The sequence below is a fragment of the Hyaena hyaena genome, unplaced genomic scaffold (assembly GCF_003009895.1).
Source record: "Hyaena hyaena isolate Hyena2069 unplaced genomic scaffold, ASM300989v1 scaffold_315, whole genome shotgun sequence".
NCBI classification, from domain to species: Eukaryota; Metazoa; Chordata; class Mammalia; order Carnivora; family Hyaenidae; genus Hyaena; species Hyaena hyaena.
In genome coordinates, this window is record NW_024080948.1 from 446010 (window position 1) to 462182 (window position 16173).

A 16173-nucleotide genomic window follows, 5' to 3' on the forward strand; every position below is an offset into this window, starting at 1 on the left:
CCCTTATCCACCTACCCCCACTGTGTGTCCCCGAGGTAGTGACAGTCCCATTCTGGGTATGTTCCCCATCTTACATTGGACGTCACCAGATCTGATATCCTACTACCTCTGCAAACCCGTAATTCCTCGCGGACCCAGCCTAACTCCTCCCCTCCTTCCCAAGGTCCTGTAGCTCTGGATCCAGCCGAGAAACCCCTAACGCCAAAGCTGCCCACGCACGGACTGACCCTTCCCGGTCGCCGTCCAGCTCCACAGGTACCAGTCTCCTCCCCGCCCAGCTCTTTAGCCCTCACTGGCGCAGTCCGCGCAAGCGCTTTGGGTCGCATGGAGGCCCCGCCCCCTAGACCTCGGGTAAAGACGCGAGGGGCCTGAGTACCGCGCGCGGCAGGACGACGAACCAGTAGGTTGGGGAACGGCAACGGCGGCCGGCAAGGGCCAAGTTTCCTCGGGAGGATGTGAGGGAGGGGTCTGGCCAGCTATTGGAACCCTGGAGGCGAGGAGATGTTGCAGCCCATGCCCTTTGCAGGGAAAGGGAAACTGGTGTCCATTGAAGGGGTTGGGCTGGTGCGTGTGGATCCTAGATTTCCCAGATCTGACTCTAGATCGGGCTGGTTACGGGGACACAGTGCCAGTGAGCCAGAGCTGGAACTAAAAAAAAAAAGAAACTGGGAGCTATATAGAACCAAACGTTTTCTAGAATGGGAGCGAACGGGCCCATGAAGTGGGGCAAGCCTGGACCTGAGACGAGTGTTTATGCCCCGGGCCTCACGGGGACACTGGCCTCGCCCTCAGGATAAAGTTCGATGGAGTTTTCTTGCGGGCGTTTTAAGACCTGGCTGGAGTCTGTCATTCATTCATCATTCATTCTTTTAACATTCATTGAATACAATAGTAGGTGCTGGAGGTAGAGATGTGATCAAGACACATAATTCCTATGGTACAGGGGCAACTAACGGGCTGTAGAACCCTGGGGGGAGATCAGGAACAGCTTCTGAAACAGACATGAACGCTGGTCAGGAGTGGTGGGGAGTGTTCCAAAAAGACTACAGCACGTGCCAAGCCTGGGAGCCTGAGAAAGGCTTCTGTATCCTGGTCGCTGAGGATAACCTCACTCCTGAGTCTGTTTATTGCCCAGGGAAGAGATGATGGTAGCTGGAACTAGGCTCCTGACAGTGGAGGTGGAGTGAAATCAGGAACTTCAAAGCAATCTATATTTAATAAAAATTACAGGATTTGGGGAGACTGGGATGTCGGAGAGAAGTGTGTACAAGGCTTGAGTGCCTTAGTGGGGTTCATCCAAGGAGGAGCAGATTTGTGGGGAGACAACAAATTCTATTCTGGTTCTGTGGAGATTCCCAGTAAACAGTTGGTTATTACAGTTCAGAAGTCAGGAAAGCACCACTGTGAAAGTATAGATTTGAATGTCCTCAGCAAAACAAAGCCACAGGGTTGAGACTATAGAATAAGAAAAACAAAGGGCCCAATCAGCACTTTACGTAGTGATTATCTTTATGTCTTATCTCTCTGTATCCTCAGTACCTAGTCAAGGGCCTAGTATTAGATGTCATTCAGTGTTTACCAAGTAGACAAAAGCCCAACAGCAGGCAGAGATGAAATCCCAGAGATATGAAGAGATGGGGGCTAATGGAGGGTTCCGCTGCTCTAATGTCAGTCATAGGTTCTTGTCCTGGCTCTGCCACCAGGCAGATATGTGACCTCTTGACAAGTCTTCCACCTGTAAAGTGGGTATAGCCAAAAAAAAAAGCTCCCATGTATAGAGCTCCAGACCCTGCTAAGGAACTACACACAGATTTTTCTCATTTAATTCACATGGGGACCTTATTTATGAAGGAAGTAATAATATTATGGGCTCAAACCCGTATCTGACTGACCTCAGAGCTTTACTATGACTCTGTAGTCATAGAGCCCTTATCTGTGTCTCATCAAACAGAGATGTTGGCAGGACCCTCTTGAAATCACATGGTCATTCTTTCAAAACGTGCTGAGGCCAACAGACTTTCGTAATTGGTTTAGCACCAGTTGTTGTTATAGGGAGAGGGAGATGGAGCTGAGTGTTGTTCTCTAGCTTGTTACTTGTTCTCTAGCTCCCTTTCTAGGGACTACTGAGCTGGGTAGCCATGTTCTTTTCCTAAAATCAAATGTCAGTAGGGCAAACCAGAATGACTGGTGTTTCCAGATTTTTACTCAGATCTTAAATCCCTGAGGCCTGCTGCAAAATTAGTGAATATCAAGGTGTCAGTTGGTTCATACCTTCGTGTCTCTGGGCAGCCAGTTGGACTCCTCATCCTATTACATTGGACACTTGGGTTTCATTTATTTCTTGGGTTTCAGTTATTTCTATTCTGCTAATGTGATTTCTCAAAAAAATTTTTGTCTTGGTGCTGTGATGATAGATGTCCATATAGGGAATGTAATAAAGTCCTGCTAGTGAGTTTGCTTCTACTTAAGGTGAGGGAGGAGTTCACCTTATCTGCATTTCATAGTATTCTACAAAGGTCTCCCCCCACCCCATAATTTGAGATTTGCTGACATGGGTTGTTGGAGCTACAAGGGAAATTAATACTCTCTTGAAGTGATTTTAAATTTATTAAAAATACAGAGCTTTAGCCCTTCTCTCCACTCATCAGACCTCTTGCATGAGAATCTCTGGAGCCCAGGAATCTGTATTCTTTACCAAGCTCCCCAGAATATTCAGCCAGGTTTGGAAACCACTGGTCTACCCCAAACCCCTTGTTTCACAGGTAGAGAATCTGCAACTCTGTGAAGGGAAGGAACTTGCTCCAGTCACATAGGACATTAGTGCCTTTCTCCAATGTGAAAGACCTGGGCTGGGAGTCCTGAGGCCTGGGTTCAAATCCAGGTTTTACCAGTCATTACCTTGGCAAATCATTCCACTGCTCTGAGAATCCACTTCTTTAGTGTGAGAATAATGCCATCATTGTATTAGGAACCAAGAGAATGGCAGTGGAAATGCTTTGTCAAGCCTTCCATTCTGCATTCATGGAAGTTGAGAGCTGCCATCCGGTGTTCACTCCTCTGTACCACACTGCCAGTTTCATTGGTTTCTGGCTGGGCCCCGGGCAACCCACCAAGCCTTCCCCTCTCCTGTTGCAGGTTGAGATGGCTACCGGCTGGGGGAGCCTCTTGCAGGATGAGCACCAGCTAGAGGAGCTGGCTCGGCAGGCTGTGGACCGGGCCCTGGCTGAGGGAGTGCTGCTGAGGACCTCACGGGAGCCCAGTTCCTCTGATGTAAGCCCTTGACCCCTCCTCACAAGCACTGACCTCCCTGCTCTGGATCCTAATGCTCATTATCTGGTCCCTGCCAGGCTAAAAGCAGCTCCTTTAGGTTGAAACATCTTTTATGCTTTATCTTTTTCAATAACAAAATTGATCACTAGATAATATGTAAAAAGTAGCCTGCCTAAATCATAAAATTTAAGTCTGGAGTTTCTAATGTGACTTAGGCAAGTTACATAACCTCTCTCAGCTGCAGTTTTTTCACATAATAAAAAAGGGATACTAATGGGACTTACCTCTTCAAGTTGGTAAGAGAATGAGAAGATAATTCATGTGAAGCACTTTGTCCAGTGAGCTATTATTTTTTAAGACTACCTAATCACACAGCAGGGGGTGGGTATACCTGTACAATTGGTTTGTGTACATCCTTCCCTGTGCATTTGTATACATATATGTGTATATAAAGAAATATGTGATTTTTTCTTCTTTAATTTTTTTTTTTTTTTTTAGTAACGTCTATACCCAATGTGGGGCTCAAATCCATGACCCTCAGATCAAGAGTTGCATGCTTTTCCAACTGAGCCAGCCAGATGCCCCAAAATACATGGTTTTCTATAACATAAATAGGATCATACAGATCATGCAGATTATCATGATTGTGTTTTTGTTTTTCATTTAACAAGCTGTCATAGAACTCTTCACAACTCCCTTCATTAGGATTAGCTTCATTCTGATACAGTATTCCAGAAATAGATGAATCACATTTTAACTTTCCTCTATTAAGGTGATTTTTAATGTTTTTTTAAATGCCAATTTCTTTTTTTTAAAGTTTATTTATTTTGAGAGAGAGATGGAGAGAGCTTGAGCAGGGGAGGGGCCAAGAGAGGGGGAGTAAGAGAATCCCAAGCAGGCTCTGCATTGTCAGTGCAGAACCTAACAAGGGGCTCCAACCCACAAATGGTGAGATCATGACCTGAGCCTAAATCAAGACACTTAACCAACTGAGCCACTGAGGCACCCCTAAATTCTAAAATTTTATGATTACAAACAGCACTACAGGGAACAGCTACATACATGCCTGTTTGGGTACTTCTGTAGGATTGATACTTAAAAGTAGAACTGGTGAGTCCAAATCACATTTTTAAAAAGTCTCATCCTTAAAAAATAAAAAAGTTTTGTGACTGTTAAGACATTGTCATAGTTCAAAATTCAAAGGGCATAGAGTTTATAGTTTAATTCTCTCTTCTACATTCCCCAGCCTAGTTCTCCTGACCTGAAGGCAAGCTGTGTTTTAGCATTCTTGTATTTTCTTTCATATAGTTTACTCATAACAAAAAAAGTATAAATTCCTTTTTCCCACTTTTTACACAAAGAAGCATCCTAGACATGCTCTTTTGTGCCTTGCTTTTTTTTTTTTTTTAACTTAATAGTATATCTTATGACAATCCATGTGAGTAACTAAAGAGTTGCCACTGTTTTTTGTTTTTTACCAAGCCACATTTTTTTTTTCTCTGTGTGCCCAGAACCTAGTTAAGGGGCTAGTGGAGAGTCCAGACTCATTAAATGTTTGCTGAGGCCTGAGTGAATGAGAATGGCTATTACCTAAGGTAGGCTGATATTGTGGAAGGTCTGCCTCTGACTTTGGGAATTTAATTGCTTGGTTTGTGAACTTTACATTATGCGATCTGTTTGTCTGAACCCAAGTTCAAAATCCAAGATTTTTTTGTTTTATAAGTCAATAGGTACTGTGTACACTTGGTCTTTCTGGAAATTAATGGAACCTAGAAAAGGCATAGTCCTCAATGACATTCCTAATTCAGAGAAAAAAGACAGGAAATGGGGCACCTGGGTGACTCAGTCAGTTAAGCATCCAACTCTTGATTTTGGCTCAGGTCATGATCTCACTGTTCAGTTCGTGGGTTCAATGTCCACATGGAGCCTGCCTGGAATTCTCTCTGTCTCTATCTCTCTCTGCCCCTCTACTGTTCATGCTTGCTTTCTCTCTTTCTCAAAATAAACAAACATTTAAAAAGAAAGAAAAAAGACAGGAAATATGTGTATGTGTGTGAGTGTGTGTGTGAGAAAGAGAAAGAGATTTCATTCCAAATCTTTTTCAGGGGTCTGTTTTATGCCAGGCCATTCTAGGCACTGAGGACACAGGTGAGTCAGCCAGAAGCCTGGCCTCTGAGGCGCGTGGTCTAGGTGGCGAATGTGCCACAAGACAAAACTAAATGTCAGTTCTATGAGGAAACATAGCCTGCTGCACAATATTAGCTACTGTTTTTTATTGACTATGTGCCAGGCAGTATTCTAAACATCTTGAAATCACTAACTTCTTTAAATCTCACAACAAAGTTGAGGAAACCAAGGCCCAGAAAGGTAAAGTAACTTGCCTGAGGTCATTTAAATGGTGGTGTAATTGGCAAAGCCAGAATTCAAACCCAAAGAGTTTGCCACCTGACTTCATGATCTGAACTTCCATTCTTTACCGTCTCTCTCAGGAAATTGTATGGGACACCTAGAAGAAGGAGCAATTCATCAGTTGTATTTGAACTAGATCTTAAAAAAATAAATGGAAAAGAACAAAATAGCAGAGCCTCCAAAATAGGAAAAGGCACAAAATGTTCAAGAGAATGCAGCTGAATTTGGGACAGAAGGCAGGCTGAAGTCAGATAACCAAGAGGCTTTGGCTACTGGGAGGAAGAGGAATATGAACTTTATCCTGTAGGTAGAGGTGACAAACCAAGTGCAGACTGAATAGCTGGTTCCTGCAGACTTAGGGAGTTAATTAAAAAAAAAAAAAAAATACATGAACAAGGTACAAAATTTAAAGGGAATTCAGTATAGAATGAGTTTCTTTCCTCTAGCCACTGTTCCCTCCCCGGAGACAAGCATTGTTAACAGTTTTTTCACCAGTGTCTTTAAAAAGTGAGAGCCAATGTTTTGTGTTTTGTTTTTTTTTTTTCATGAAATAAAAAATCTGGCCCCTCAGGTGAGATGGGAGCTCTTCTTCCCATCATTCTCTTTGTTTCTTTGATGATCAAGGGGATCTTTTATTGTCATGCACGAGCTATCATTTTTCTTATAGTACTAGACTATTATTCTTTGCCTGTATCTCTATAAAAAGTTAAAAGACTGTGTATTTCAGCCTTTGGCCTATGCACAGTGGAGAAGAGCTATGTATTATGGATCCCAAATTCAAGTGGGCATAATGAGTCCTGGGGACAGAGGCAGAGGGAAGTCTTACTAGAAAAAGTCTTTGAGAGTTTTTCAGGCCAAATGAGACTTGTTGGAAGAGGCAGAGTTCTGAGTTTTAAAGCCAAGGAAATGCCCTTATTGTCATCACACATGCACTCAGGGTATTAGGTCACCCCTATGTAATCTGCCATAATTCCCAGCCTAACACATAAAAGCTTCAAGCTGAAAAAACCTTATTCTGACAAATATCCGTCCTCACTTTTGTCTTCTGAGATTCTGAGGAAAGTAATTTGGGAATTACCTACCAAAATTTTAAATGGGTTTACTCTACCTTATATTTCCATTTTTATAAATTTATAATTTATGGACTTTTTCACACATACAATACCTAGAATATATATTCTAGGATACAGATTGAAGCGTTGATTGTAATAGAGGGGAGGAAACCACCTATATGTTCATAACAGAAAGCTAGATTTAGGGGCGGCTGGGTGGCTCAGTTGGTTGAGCATCCAACTCTTGGTTTTGGCTCAGGTCATGATCTCATGGTTCCTGAGTTCAAGCCCCGCATCGGGCTCTATGCTGTTAGTGCAGGATTCTCTCTCTCTGGCCTTCCCCCACTTGTACTTTCTCGCTCTCTCTCTCTCTCTCTCAAATAAATAAACTTTAAAAGAAAACTAGATTTAATAAATTATTTTATAGCCAAAGAATGGAATATTATACAGGCATTAAAAAGAATGAGCTCTATTTGAACATATATGGAAATGTCTCTGAAATATTTATAAAGCAAAGGACAGAACAATATATGTATCATGTGCTTCTGTGTGTAAAAAACGAACAAATATGTACATATGTATATAGTCTAAAGGACATGTGAGACACTAGTATACAATTTGCCTCTGGGGAGAACTGGGTCATCAGTGAATGAGACCTACTTTTCACTATGTATCCTTCTGTCTCTTTTGAATTTTGTATCATTTGTATTATTGTTCAAAATAATATTTTTAAATAAATATATGAATGCCAAGTTCTAATGTCATAAACTCATACTACCATAATGGCAAATTGATATTTACTCAGAGGTTAAACTTAGGAATACGTCATAATATAAGTCACAAGGTCATCTTATCATCTCCTACCCAAATTCTAGTTCATTTGTTGTTGTGATTCTCAGAATGCATTATCCCCTTCTAGAAATAGTGTTTCAGATGGTATTTGGATTTCCCAGTTCTGCCAAAGTCCAAAGAACTCAGAATGCAGCCTAACTCAGGTCTGGCAACCCAACTCATCATCTCCAACACTAGGGGAAAACCACTCCTAATTTCTCCTCTGGGGGCCAGAGATCACTTCTGCTACAGCCCTACCAGCAGGACTCTCTCTTTCCCCCAACCAGAAGGCAAGGGGCTGAGGTGGGAGCTCCTGGCATGAGGAGGTCCTGGGTTTAGATCAACTGGCTAGGGGCTCTGTGTGTGTGTGTGTGTGTGTGTGTGTGTGTGTGTATGTTGTTTACTAACCACCTTGGTTCAAATCCCAGTGCCATGTAACAGCTTTATATAATTTTGGACATGTTACTTAATCTCTCTGAGACTCAATTCCCTTATCTATTTATTGAGTAGATAATAATAGGAGTACTTGGGTAGCTCAGTTGGTTAAGCATCCAACTTTGGCTCAGGTCATGATCTCACCATTTGCGGGTTCAAGCCCTGTATCAGGCTCTGTGCTGACAGCTCAGCTGGAGCCTGCTTCATGAAGATTCTGTCTCCCTTTCTCTCTGCCCCTCCCCTGCTTGTACTTTGTCTCTCTCTCTCAAAAATAAATAAAACGTTAAAAAAAAAAATAGTATCTGGCTTACAGAGTTAAATGATGCATCCATGTAAGGTATTTAAAACAGTGCCTTGCACACAGTAAGTGCTCAATGATTTTTTTGTTTTAGCTGTTTTGCTTCTAATTTGTTTTTAATGTAAAGAGATAAAATATTAGAGTCTGAAAGTTCCCTTTATACCCCTTCATCATCCTGTTTTCTCCCTCCCTTCACAGAGGTAACCACTATTCTGCAGTTTGTCCTCAAGAAATGTAGGCTACACTTTTCATGGGGTTATGTTTGCAAGAAAACAACCCATTCACAGGTGTTCTACCTCTGCCGGCTCTTTCTCCTTGATCAGGTGGTAAGCTATGCCCCATTCACGCTCTTCCCCTCACTGGTCCCCAGTGCCCTGCTGGAGCAGGCCTATGCCGTGCAGATGGACTTTAACATGCTGGTGGATGCTGTCAGCCAGAATGCTGCCTTTCTGGAGCAGACTCTCTCCAGGTACTGGGTGATGGGGCAGTAGGGGGTCGGGAGTTGCTGGACTCAAGGGTCTGGAAGACTGAGGAGCCAGGAGGTGTTGCTCTGGCAGCTGACTTGGTGGGATTGGGGACAGGTACTCCCTAGAAAAAACAAAAGTAGTAGAACAAGTCAAGAGGGCTGGCTTCTAATCCTGGCTCTAATCCAAATTTATATGGCTGCAAGCAAGTCCCTTTTTTTCTCTGTGCCTCAATTTCTTCATCTGTAACATAGGGAGGTTGGCGTAAATCTAAGATCTCTTCCAACACTGACATTCTGTAATTCTCTGATCCATGGTCCCTTGCTTTGATGACTGAGACTTCTATTTGGAATTAGGGAAGGTCAGCATCGTTTTAGGGTAAACAAAGGGCAGAGGAGACGATTGGGTTTAAAGTCAGATTTCTAATTTCTTTTCCTCAGCCCCTTATCTCTGGGTGAGATGGGGAGGGGGGTAGACTGGGCCACACCCAGGGCACAAGGATACAGAATCCCTGAAATGGCTCACCCCATCCACCCCTCTGTCTCTTTTCCCTTAATCCTTTTTTATCTTCATGCCCTGGGACAAGGGAAATTTCTTTACTTTCAGGTTTTTTTCTAATGTTTATTCATTTTTGAGAGGGAGAGACAGAGTGTGAGTGGGGGAGGAGCAGAGAGAGATACAGAACTTGAAGCAGACTCCAGCTATCAACACAGAGCCTGACGAGGGGCCCAAACTCATGAACCATGACATCATGCCCTGAGCCAAAGTTGGACGCTCAACTGACTGAGCCACCCAGGTTTCCCTCTTTACTTTAGAATTAAATTCTATACTTTAGAATTAAATATATATATGTGTGTGTGTATGTGTGTATACATAAAGAGACTAGACATACACACTTGGCATGTCTGATTAATTTTTCAAAAGAAAATTATTTTGTTAGACACAAAATCTTTTTTTAAAAGACTTTATCTTTCAGTAATCTCTACACCCAACATGGGGCTTGAACTCAAAACCCTGAGACTAAGAGTTGCATACTCCACTGACTGAGCCAGCCAGCCACCCCAGAAATACAATCTTTTAAAAATGTGTGTATTGGTGTGAAGGTGAATATGGGAAGGGATCATAATGGTAAGAAATTTGGAAACCATTGACTTGAGGCTAAAAACCCAATGAGTTATGAATGTACAAACCCTACCACCACCTTCCCCCGAGATCTTTTTCAGGGTGGGCCTGGCTTTTGTGAGCTACTTGTGATTCTGGGGCTACTTGTGATTCTGGATTGTGGGATATATATAAGCAGGCTGATTTATGACCTTTGCCCTAAAGATGCAATTATGTGGAGACCTTTCCTGCAATTTGCAACCCCATCTTCCCTATTTTCTCTGTTCTCTGAAATGCACACAAACTCTAGCTTGTAAGGGAATAGAGGCCCCAGTGTCACATGTGCTAGAATAGTAGCCTAGGACCTAGGTTGAAGGGGCACACCTCTTCAGTAAAGCAAAAATGTGTCTCAACTTTCTTGGAGGCTGAAGCCCAGCTGGGGACTGTCCTCACCAAGGGCTGGGAAAGGCCCCATGAAAGAGTTGGGTGAGGAGCAGAGGAACTGCAGGGCAGGCCTGAGCTACATGGGCTCAGTGGGGTCCCTGTAACGAGGAGAGTGAGTTAGGCTTGAGCAGGGATGTAGAGACTGCCCTGAATCTTGATAGACAACAACTGTGGTGTTAGTTACCTGTGGGTACCTCTTCCTGGGGCTCCAGAAAACCGTACTAGATGGGCTCCTATTTCATATCACATGTCACAGCAGCACACTGGGCCATGATGATGAGCTCTACCCTCATCATCTTTCTACCACATACAAAGTCTCTACCCTCATGTGGTTTATAGGCAAATAGGAGAGGTGACATTAATTTTCACAGAAATAAAATGGGAAATTAAAACTGTAATCTGTACTATAAAGGAGAGGTTCACAGTGCTCCGAGAGCACATGGCAGGAGGATCTGATACAGATAGGCAAGGTTGCTCTGAGGAAATCACATCATATGACTGGCTGAAGAAAAAAAAATAGGATATTTAGCTTGAGCTGAATATATTGGTGTATAGAGCATAACTGCTGTCTTTTAATCTCTGAGAGTTGCTGTGTAAGAGGTGGAAAAGACTTGTCTTTGGAAGTCCCAGAGTGTAGGAGAAGCTATAGAGAGCTAATGTTATGTTGACCAGAAGGTTTACCAACCATCAGAGCCATTCAAAAATGGAATGATTTTATCACATAACATTTATTAGTTTCTCTCAGGAGCAGACACTGCTCAGTTCTGTACATATAATATCTCATTTACCCATCACTACAACTCTATGATAGAAGTAAAATCATTTTCCTCTTCATCTTTCATTTTTATCTTTTACAGATGAGCAAACTGAGATACAGAAAAGTGAAATAATTCTCTAAGGTTGCCTAGTGGTGAGTGATAGAGCTGGGATTTGAATCCAGGTTATCTGGCTCTAGACCTGAGTTCTAAACCACTGTTCTCTACCAGGTTGATATGGGTGTTCAAGTTTGGGTTAGCAGACTGAAAGATTCAGGAGGCAATGGATGAGGTAGAACTATTTGATCTTTAAGATCCCATTTAGCCTAGAAAATGCTCTATTTCCTCTTCCAGCACCATCAAAAGGGACAACTTCACTGCTCGCCTCTTTGACATCTACAAGCAAGTCCTGAAAGAAGGCATTGCCCAGGTAACCAGTCCCACTCCACCCCAATCTAGGACCTGTCCCTCCTTTTTTTTTTACCAGAATAATTTGGCCCAGGCCCTGAGCTCATAGAAATCTGCCTCTCACTTGTCCCCACTGGGTTCGCACATCAATGACCAATTCTGGGAGGACCAAAAGAATAATTCCACTGGGTTTGGGAGCATTAGCCTGCGACTCTGATCTCTATGTAGAATTCGTGTTACCTGTCTGTTCCATGGCTAGGCCCTCAATCAGCCCTGGGCAAATGTACTCAGCCTGCAGTTTTCCCCACAGACTGTGTTCCTGGGCCTGAATCGCTCAGACTACATGTTCCAGCGCAATGCAGATGGTTCCCCAGTCCTGAAACAGATTGAAATCAACACCATCTCTGCCAGCTTTGGGGGCCTGGCCTCCCGCACGCCAGCTGTGCACCGGTGGGTCCTCTGGGCAATACTGGGCACACTGGTGGGGTGAAGTCTGATAGGCCTACAGGGATCTCCAATTCCAACTGTTTCTTCCCGGGCCCTAGGTCATGTGTTTCTCCTTGCAGCAGTTTCCACTTGCAATTAGATCTTAGTATGTCAAGGAAAGAAGGGACCTCACAGTTCATCTAGTCTCATTCCCTCATTGTATAAGGTAGTAGTCCAGGTTGAAGAAATAGTATCTAAGTGAGAAAGAGCTTGGAAGGCCTGAAGAGAGGTCAGAATCCATGGCAGAGAGGGATCAGTGGCTTCCCATTGGAAGGCTTGACCCTCGCAGCAACCATTTCTAGCCAGCAGTGATGTTCCAGGTTGCTGTGATTACAGATGGTCTGCAGCAGGATTCCAGATAGCAAGCACTGGGACTCAGGGAGGGCGTTCCAGCTCATTGGGAGGCTAGTATAGAGTAGAACGCAGGGTCTGGGGCTCTGGGCATATACATGGAGCCAGGGCTTGGGTGGCCCAGTATATTCAGGCCTGAGGTGGATCCTACAGGAGAATGATGATGTTTTTTTACTGTTCAGCAATTCTCCAAGTGATTGGAGAATTCCTGTAAGGGTCTGTGGGTCACAGGCAGAGAGGGGTCTTCCAGATCTATCCAATTACTTAATAAGACATCTCTCCTCCAACAGACATGTTCTCAATGTCCTGAGTAAGACCAAAGAAGCTGCCAAGATACTCTCCAATAATCCTAGCAAGGGACTGGCCCAGGGGATCACCAAAGCCTGGGAGCTCTACGGCTCAGCCAAGTAAGAGGGAGAAAAAATGGTAGCAGTATCCTACTTTAGATTCAGCATTTTTGGGTGCACTGCAGCAACTTCTTCACCTGATATCATTAGGAAATGAGGGATTTTTTCCTGGAAACAGAAGCTTACACTTTTAAGCACCAAAATTATTTTAATGGAGTTTCTGGGCTTTCTCCTTAAATAAAAGTCACAAATTATAATTTCATCTTGTTGGGTAAAAGTCATGATTGTTAATTATCGCATTACTGTCAGTGATCATATCTTGATGTCATGCAGAGCTGCTATCTAGACTTAGAGAGGCATGTGAGGCTGTTTACCTGCATGAATGACTCCCAACAGTTAGGCTTTAAGCTCTTATTCCTTTTCTTCCCAGTTTTTCTGTTTCCCTACTATCAGTTCTTACTTCATACTGCTGTCAGTGTGCTTGAATTTGGAATCCTCCATTCCCATCCCTGTACCTCCTTTCTGATTTGCTGTGGTTTGGGAAAGCAAGTAGTCTAGGTTGTCATGTAGCATCTAATGAATGGGAGGGCCTTTTTGATGAGTAAATGCATAAGCTTTCACTTAGGGATTTAGTGGTGTATGTTTTAACTGCTTAGAGGGATTTTTTGCTTCCTTCCTATTTCTCAACCATGTTCCAAATGTGTAAAGATGCCAGGTAAGTGACTTCTGTATACATAGGGGGTGCACTGTACCAGTAGTTACTGCAATGTTTACGTAGCTTTCATAGTTAACCCTTAATGAGCACTTACTAGTGCCACACTTTGTGCTAAGCACTCTACATTAGATCCTCATATTAAACATTTCGAGGTAGATACCACCCATCTCCCCCCATTTTACAGATGAGGAAACTGGTTCAGAGAAGTGAATTGCTCAAGGTCAAATGGCGAGTTGGTGGTAGAGCCCATAGTCCACTCCCTCTAGAATCTGCATCCTTAATCATTTATTGCCTCTAAGAGAGCCTCTCTGGGCTTGCTAAGCTTCATTAAGACTCAGTAAACTTTGGACTCTGAATATTTAGAAGGCATCAGATGAGTATTTCATCAAGTAGAACTCTTGGCTAAGTGTTTTTTAAGAGACTGAAGCCAGGAAAGGGTCAGCTGGGGTACTACTAATGAAAAAGTGCTGCAGAGGGTTTCTCCAACCAGGCTGTGAATAACATGGGAAGACTCATGTGCCCAGAACTAGGCACTGGTGGGTAGGAACTATGGGATGCTTGAGCTGGGACTGGTTTCTCGTTTTGAAAGTCAAATAGACACTTCTGCTGACCTAGCATATAACCTTCGCTAAGACCATTCTTTTCTCTGAGCAGCAGTTTGTAAAAGGGAGATGATAATAATAATACCTAAAAGGGTGCTAGTGAGAATTAAGTGAAATTATGGCTTTGAAAATACCTCAAAAAAACTGGTGAGGAACAGAAAAAAAGGCAGTCTCTTTAACAACTGGCACTGGGAAAACTAGACAGCAACATGCAAAAGAATGAAACTGGACCACTTTCTTACACCACACACAAAAATAAATTCAAAATGGATAAAAGACTTGAATGTGAGGAAACTCAAAATACTACAGGAGAACCTAGGCAATAACCTCTCTATCATTGGCCATCGTAAGTCTTACTAGCTATGTTTCTAGAGGCTAGGGAAACAAAAGCAAAAATGAACTATTGGGACCTCATCAAAATAAAAGTCTTCTGTACAGTGAAGGAAAAAAATCAACAAAACTAAAAGGCAACCTTTGGAATGGGAGAAGATATTTGCAAATGATGTATCTTTTTAAAAAAAAGTTTTTATATAGTTTATTTATATTTGAGCATGAGTGGGGGAGGGGCAGAGAGAGAGGGAGACACAGAATCCAAAACAGGCTCCAGGCTCTGAGCTGTCAGCACAGAGCCCGTCGCGGGGCTTGAACCCACAAACCGTGAGATCTGACCTGAGCTGTAGTTGGACGCTTAACTGACTGAGCCACCCAGGCACCCTGCAAATGACATATCTGATAAAGGGTTAGTATCCAAAATATATGAAGAACTTATAAAACTCAACACCCAAAAACCAAATAATCCAGTTTAAAAATGGTCAGAAGATGTGAAAAGACATTTTTTCAAAGACAACATCCAGATGGCTAACAGACACATGAAAAGATGCTTAATATCACTCATCATCAGGGAAATACAAATCAAAACTACAATGAGATATCACTTCACACCTGTCAGAATGGCTAAAATTTAACAACACAGGAAACAACAGATATTGGGAGGATGTGAAGAAAAGGGAACCCTCTTACATTGCTGGTAGGAAGGCAAACTGGTGCAGCCACTCTGGAAAACAGTATGGAGGTTCCTCAAAAAGTTGCACTGCTAGGTATTTACCCAAAGGATATAAAAATAATGATTTGAAGGGGTAAATGCCCCCAATTTTTACAGCAGCATTATCAATAATAACCAATTATTGAAAGAGCCCTAGTGCTCATTGACTGATGAATGGAGAAAGATGTGGTGTGTGTGTGTGTGTGTGTGTGTGTGTGTGTGTGTGTTTGTGTGTATACGCATACACATACTGTATATATATGTATATATAATGTAATATTATTCAGCCTCAAAAAGAATGAAATCTTGCTGTTTGCAACAATGTGGATGGAGCTAGAGAGTATTATGCTAAGGAAATAAATCATAGAAAGACAAATACCATATGATTTCACTCATGTAGGATTTAAGATAGTAGTAATAGTAATAATAATAATAATAGCAGCTACCACTTAAGGAGTACTAGTTTCATTTTACCAAAGGGAAAACTGAGGGCTCAGAGAGCTGGAATAACTTGCTGAAAGTCACACAGCTACTAAGTTTAGAATTCATGTCTATCTGCCTCTAAAGCCTATGTTCTTTCTACTATACTGTTCTGCCTCCAAGAGGAATGGTCCCATAGTATAGATTGAAAAACTGAAGCTCAGCCATCGATAGAACAGATGAATTTTCATTAGTTATCTCATAATTTTTTAGATTTTTAAAAAAGAAGCCTGGAAAATGAATTATGATTCCAATTTAGACATTTATTCAAACTCTTTCAAAATATAGTGCCTGTGGTTAGAATGAGTAGAGATAAGAAAGGAGGATTTTTGGTATAAAATGTTGGGAGCTATAATCAGGAGTCCTCATTCCCAGCCAGGATACTACTGCCACTTCACTTTCCTTAGCTGACAACTTTCCTAGGCCTATTCCCAAAATACTATTCAGAACTGAAGGCAGGAGGAGGTAGACTATGTTTTCCGAGTCTGGCTGTGATTATTTGGCAGAGGGCAGGCTGACTTAACCAGGGAATGTGGTTTCACTTTAACCTAGAGCTTCCAGCCTCCCTTCTTTGCCTCATTTTTGGAGGCGGGCTAGCCTGGGCCAGGTGCCACCTTCCCACCCATGAGCAGAGCAAATCAGACTGCAATATAAAAAGCAAGGCCACTGACCCTTGGGCATCT

At 42.6% G+C, this 16173-nt stretch overlaps 1 protein-coding gene across 2 annotated transcripts in view; it reads left to right on the top strand.

Moving 5' to 3' along the window:
- Positions 1 to 323: 323 nt before the first annotated feature.
- GSS (glutathione synthetase) overlaps positions 324 to 16173 on the top strand; it is a 28565-nt gene continuing 12715 nt past the window's right edge. The window contains exons 1-6 of one of the 2 annotated variants that reach the window (XM_039248678.1): positions 324 to 400; positions 3136 to 3270; positions 8619 to 8764; positions 11414 to 11489; positions 11778 to 11917; positions 12595 to 12711. In XM_039248678.1, the coding sequence (XP_039104609.1) occupies positions 3142 to 3270; positions 8619 to 8764; positions 11414 to 11489; positions 11778 to 11917; positions 12595 to 12711 (608 nt within the window). In that variant the 5' untranslated portion in view covers positions 324 to 400; positions 3136 to 3141. Of the gene's footprint in view, positions 401 to 3135; positions 3271 to 8493; positions 8765 to 11413; positions 11490 to 11777; positions 11918 to 12594; positions 12712 to 16173 lie in introns of those variants that run through there. The other variant, XM_039248679.1, reaches the window with a different exon arrangement.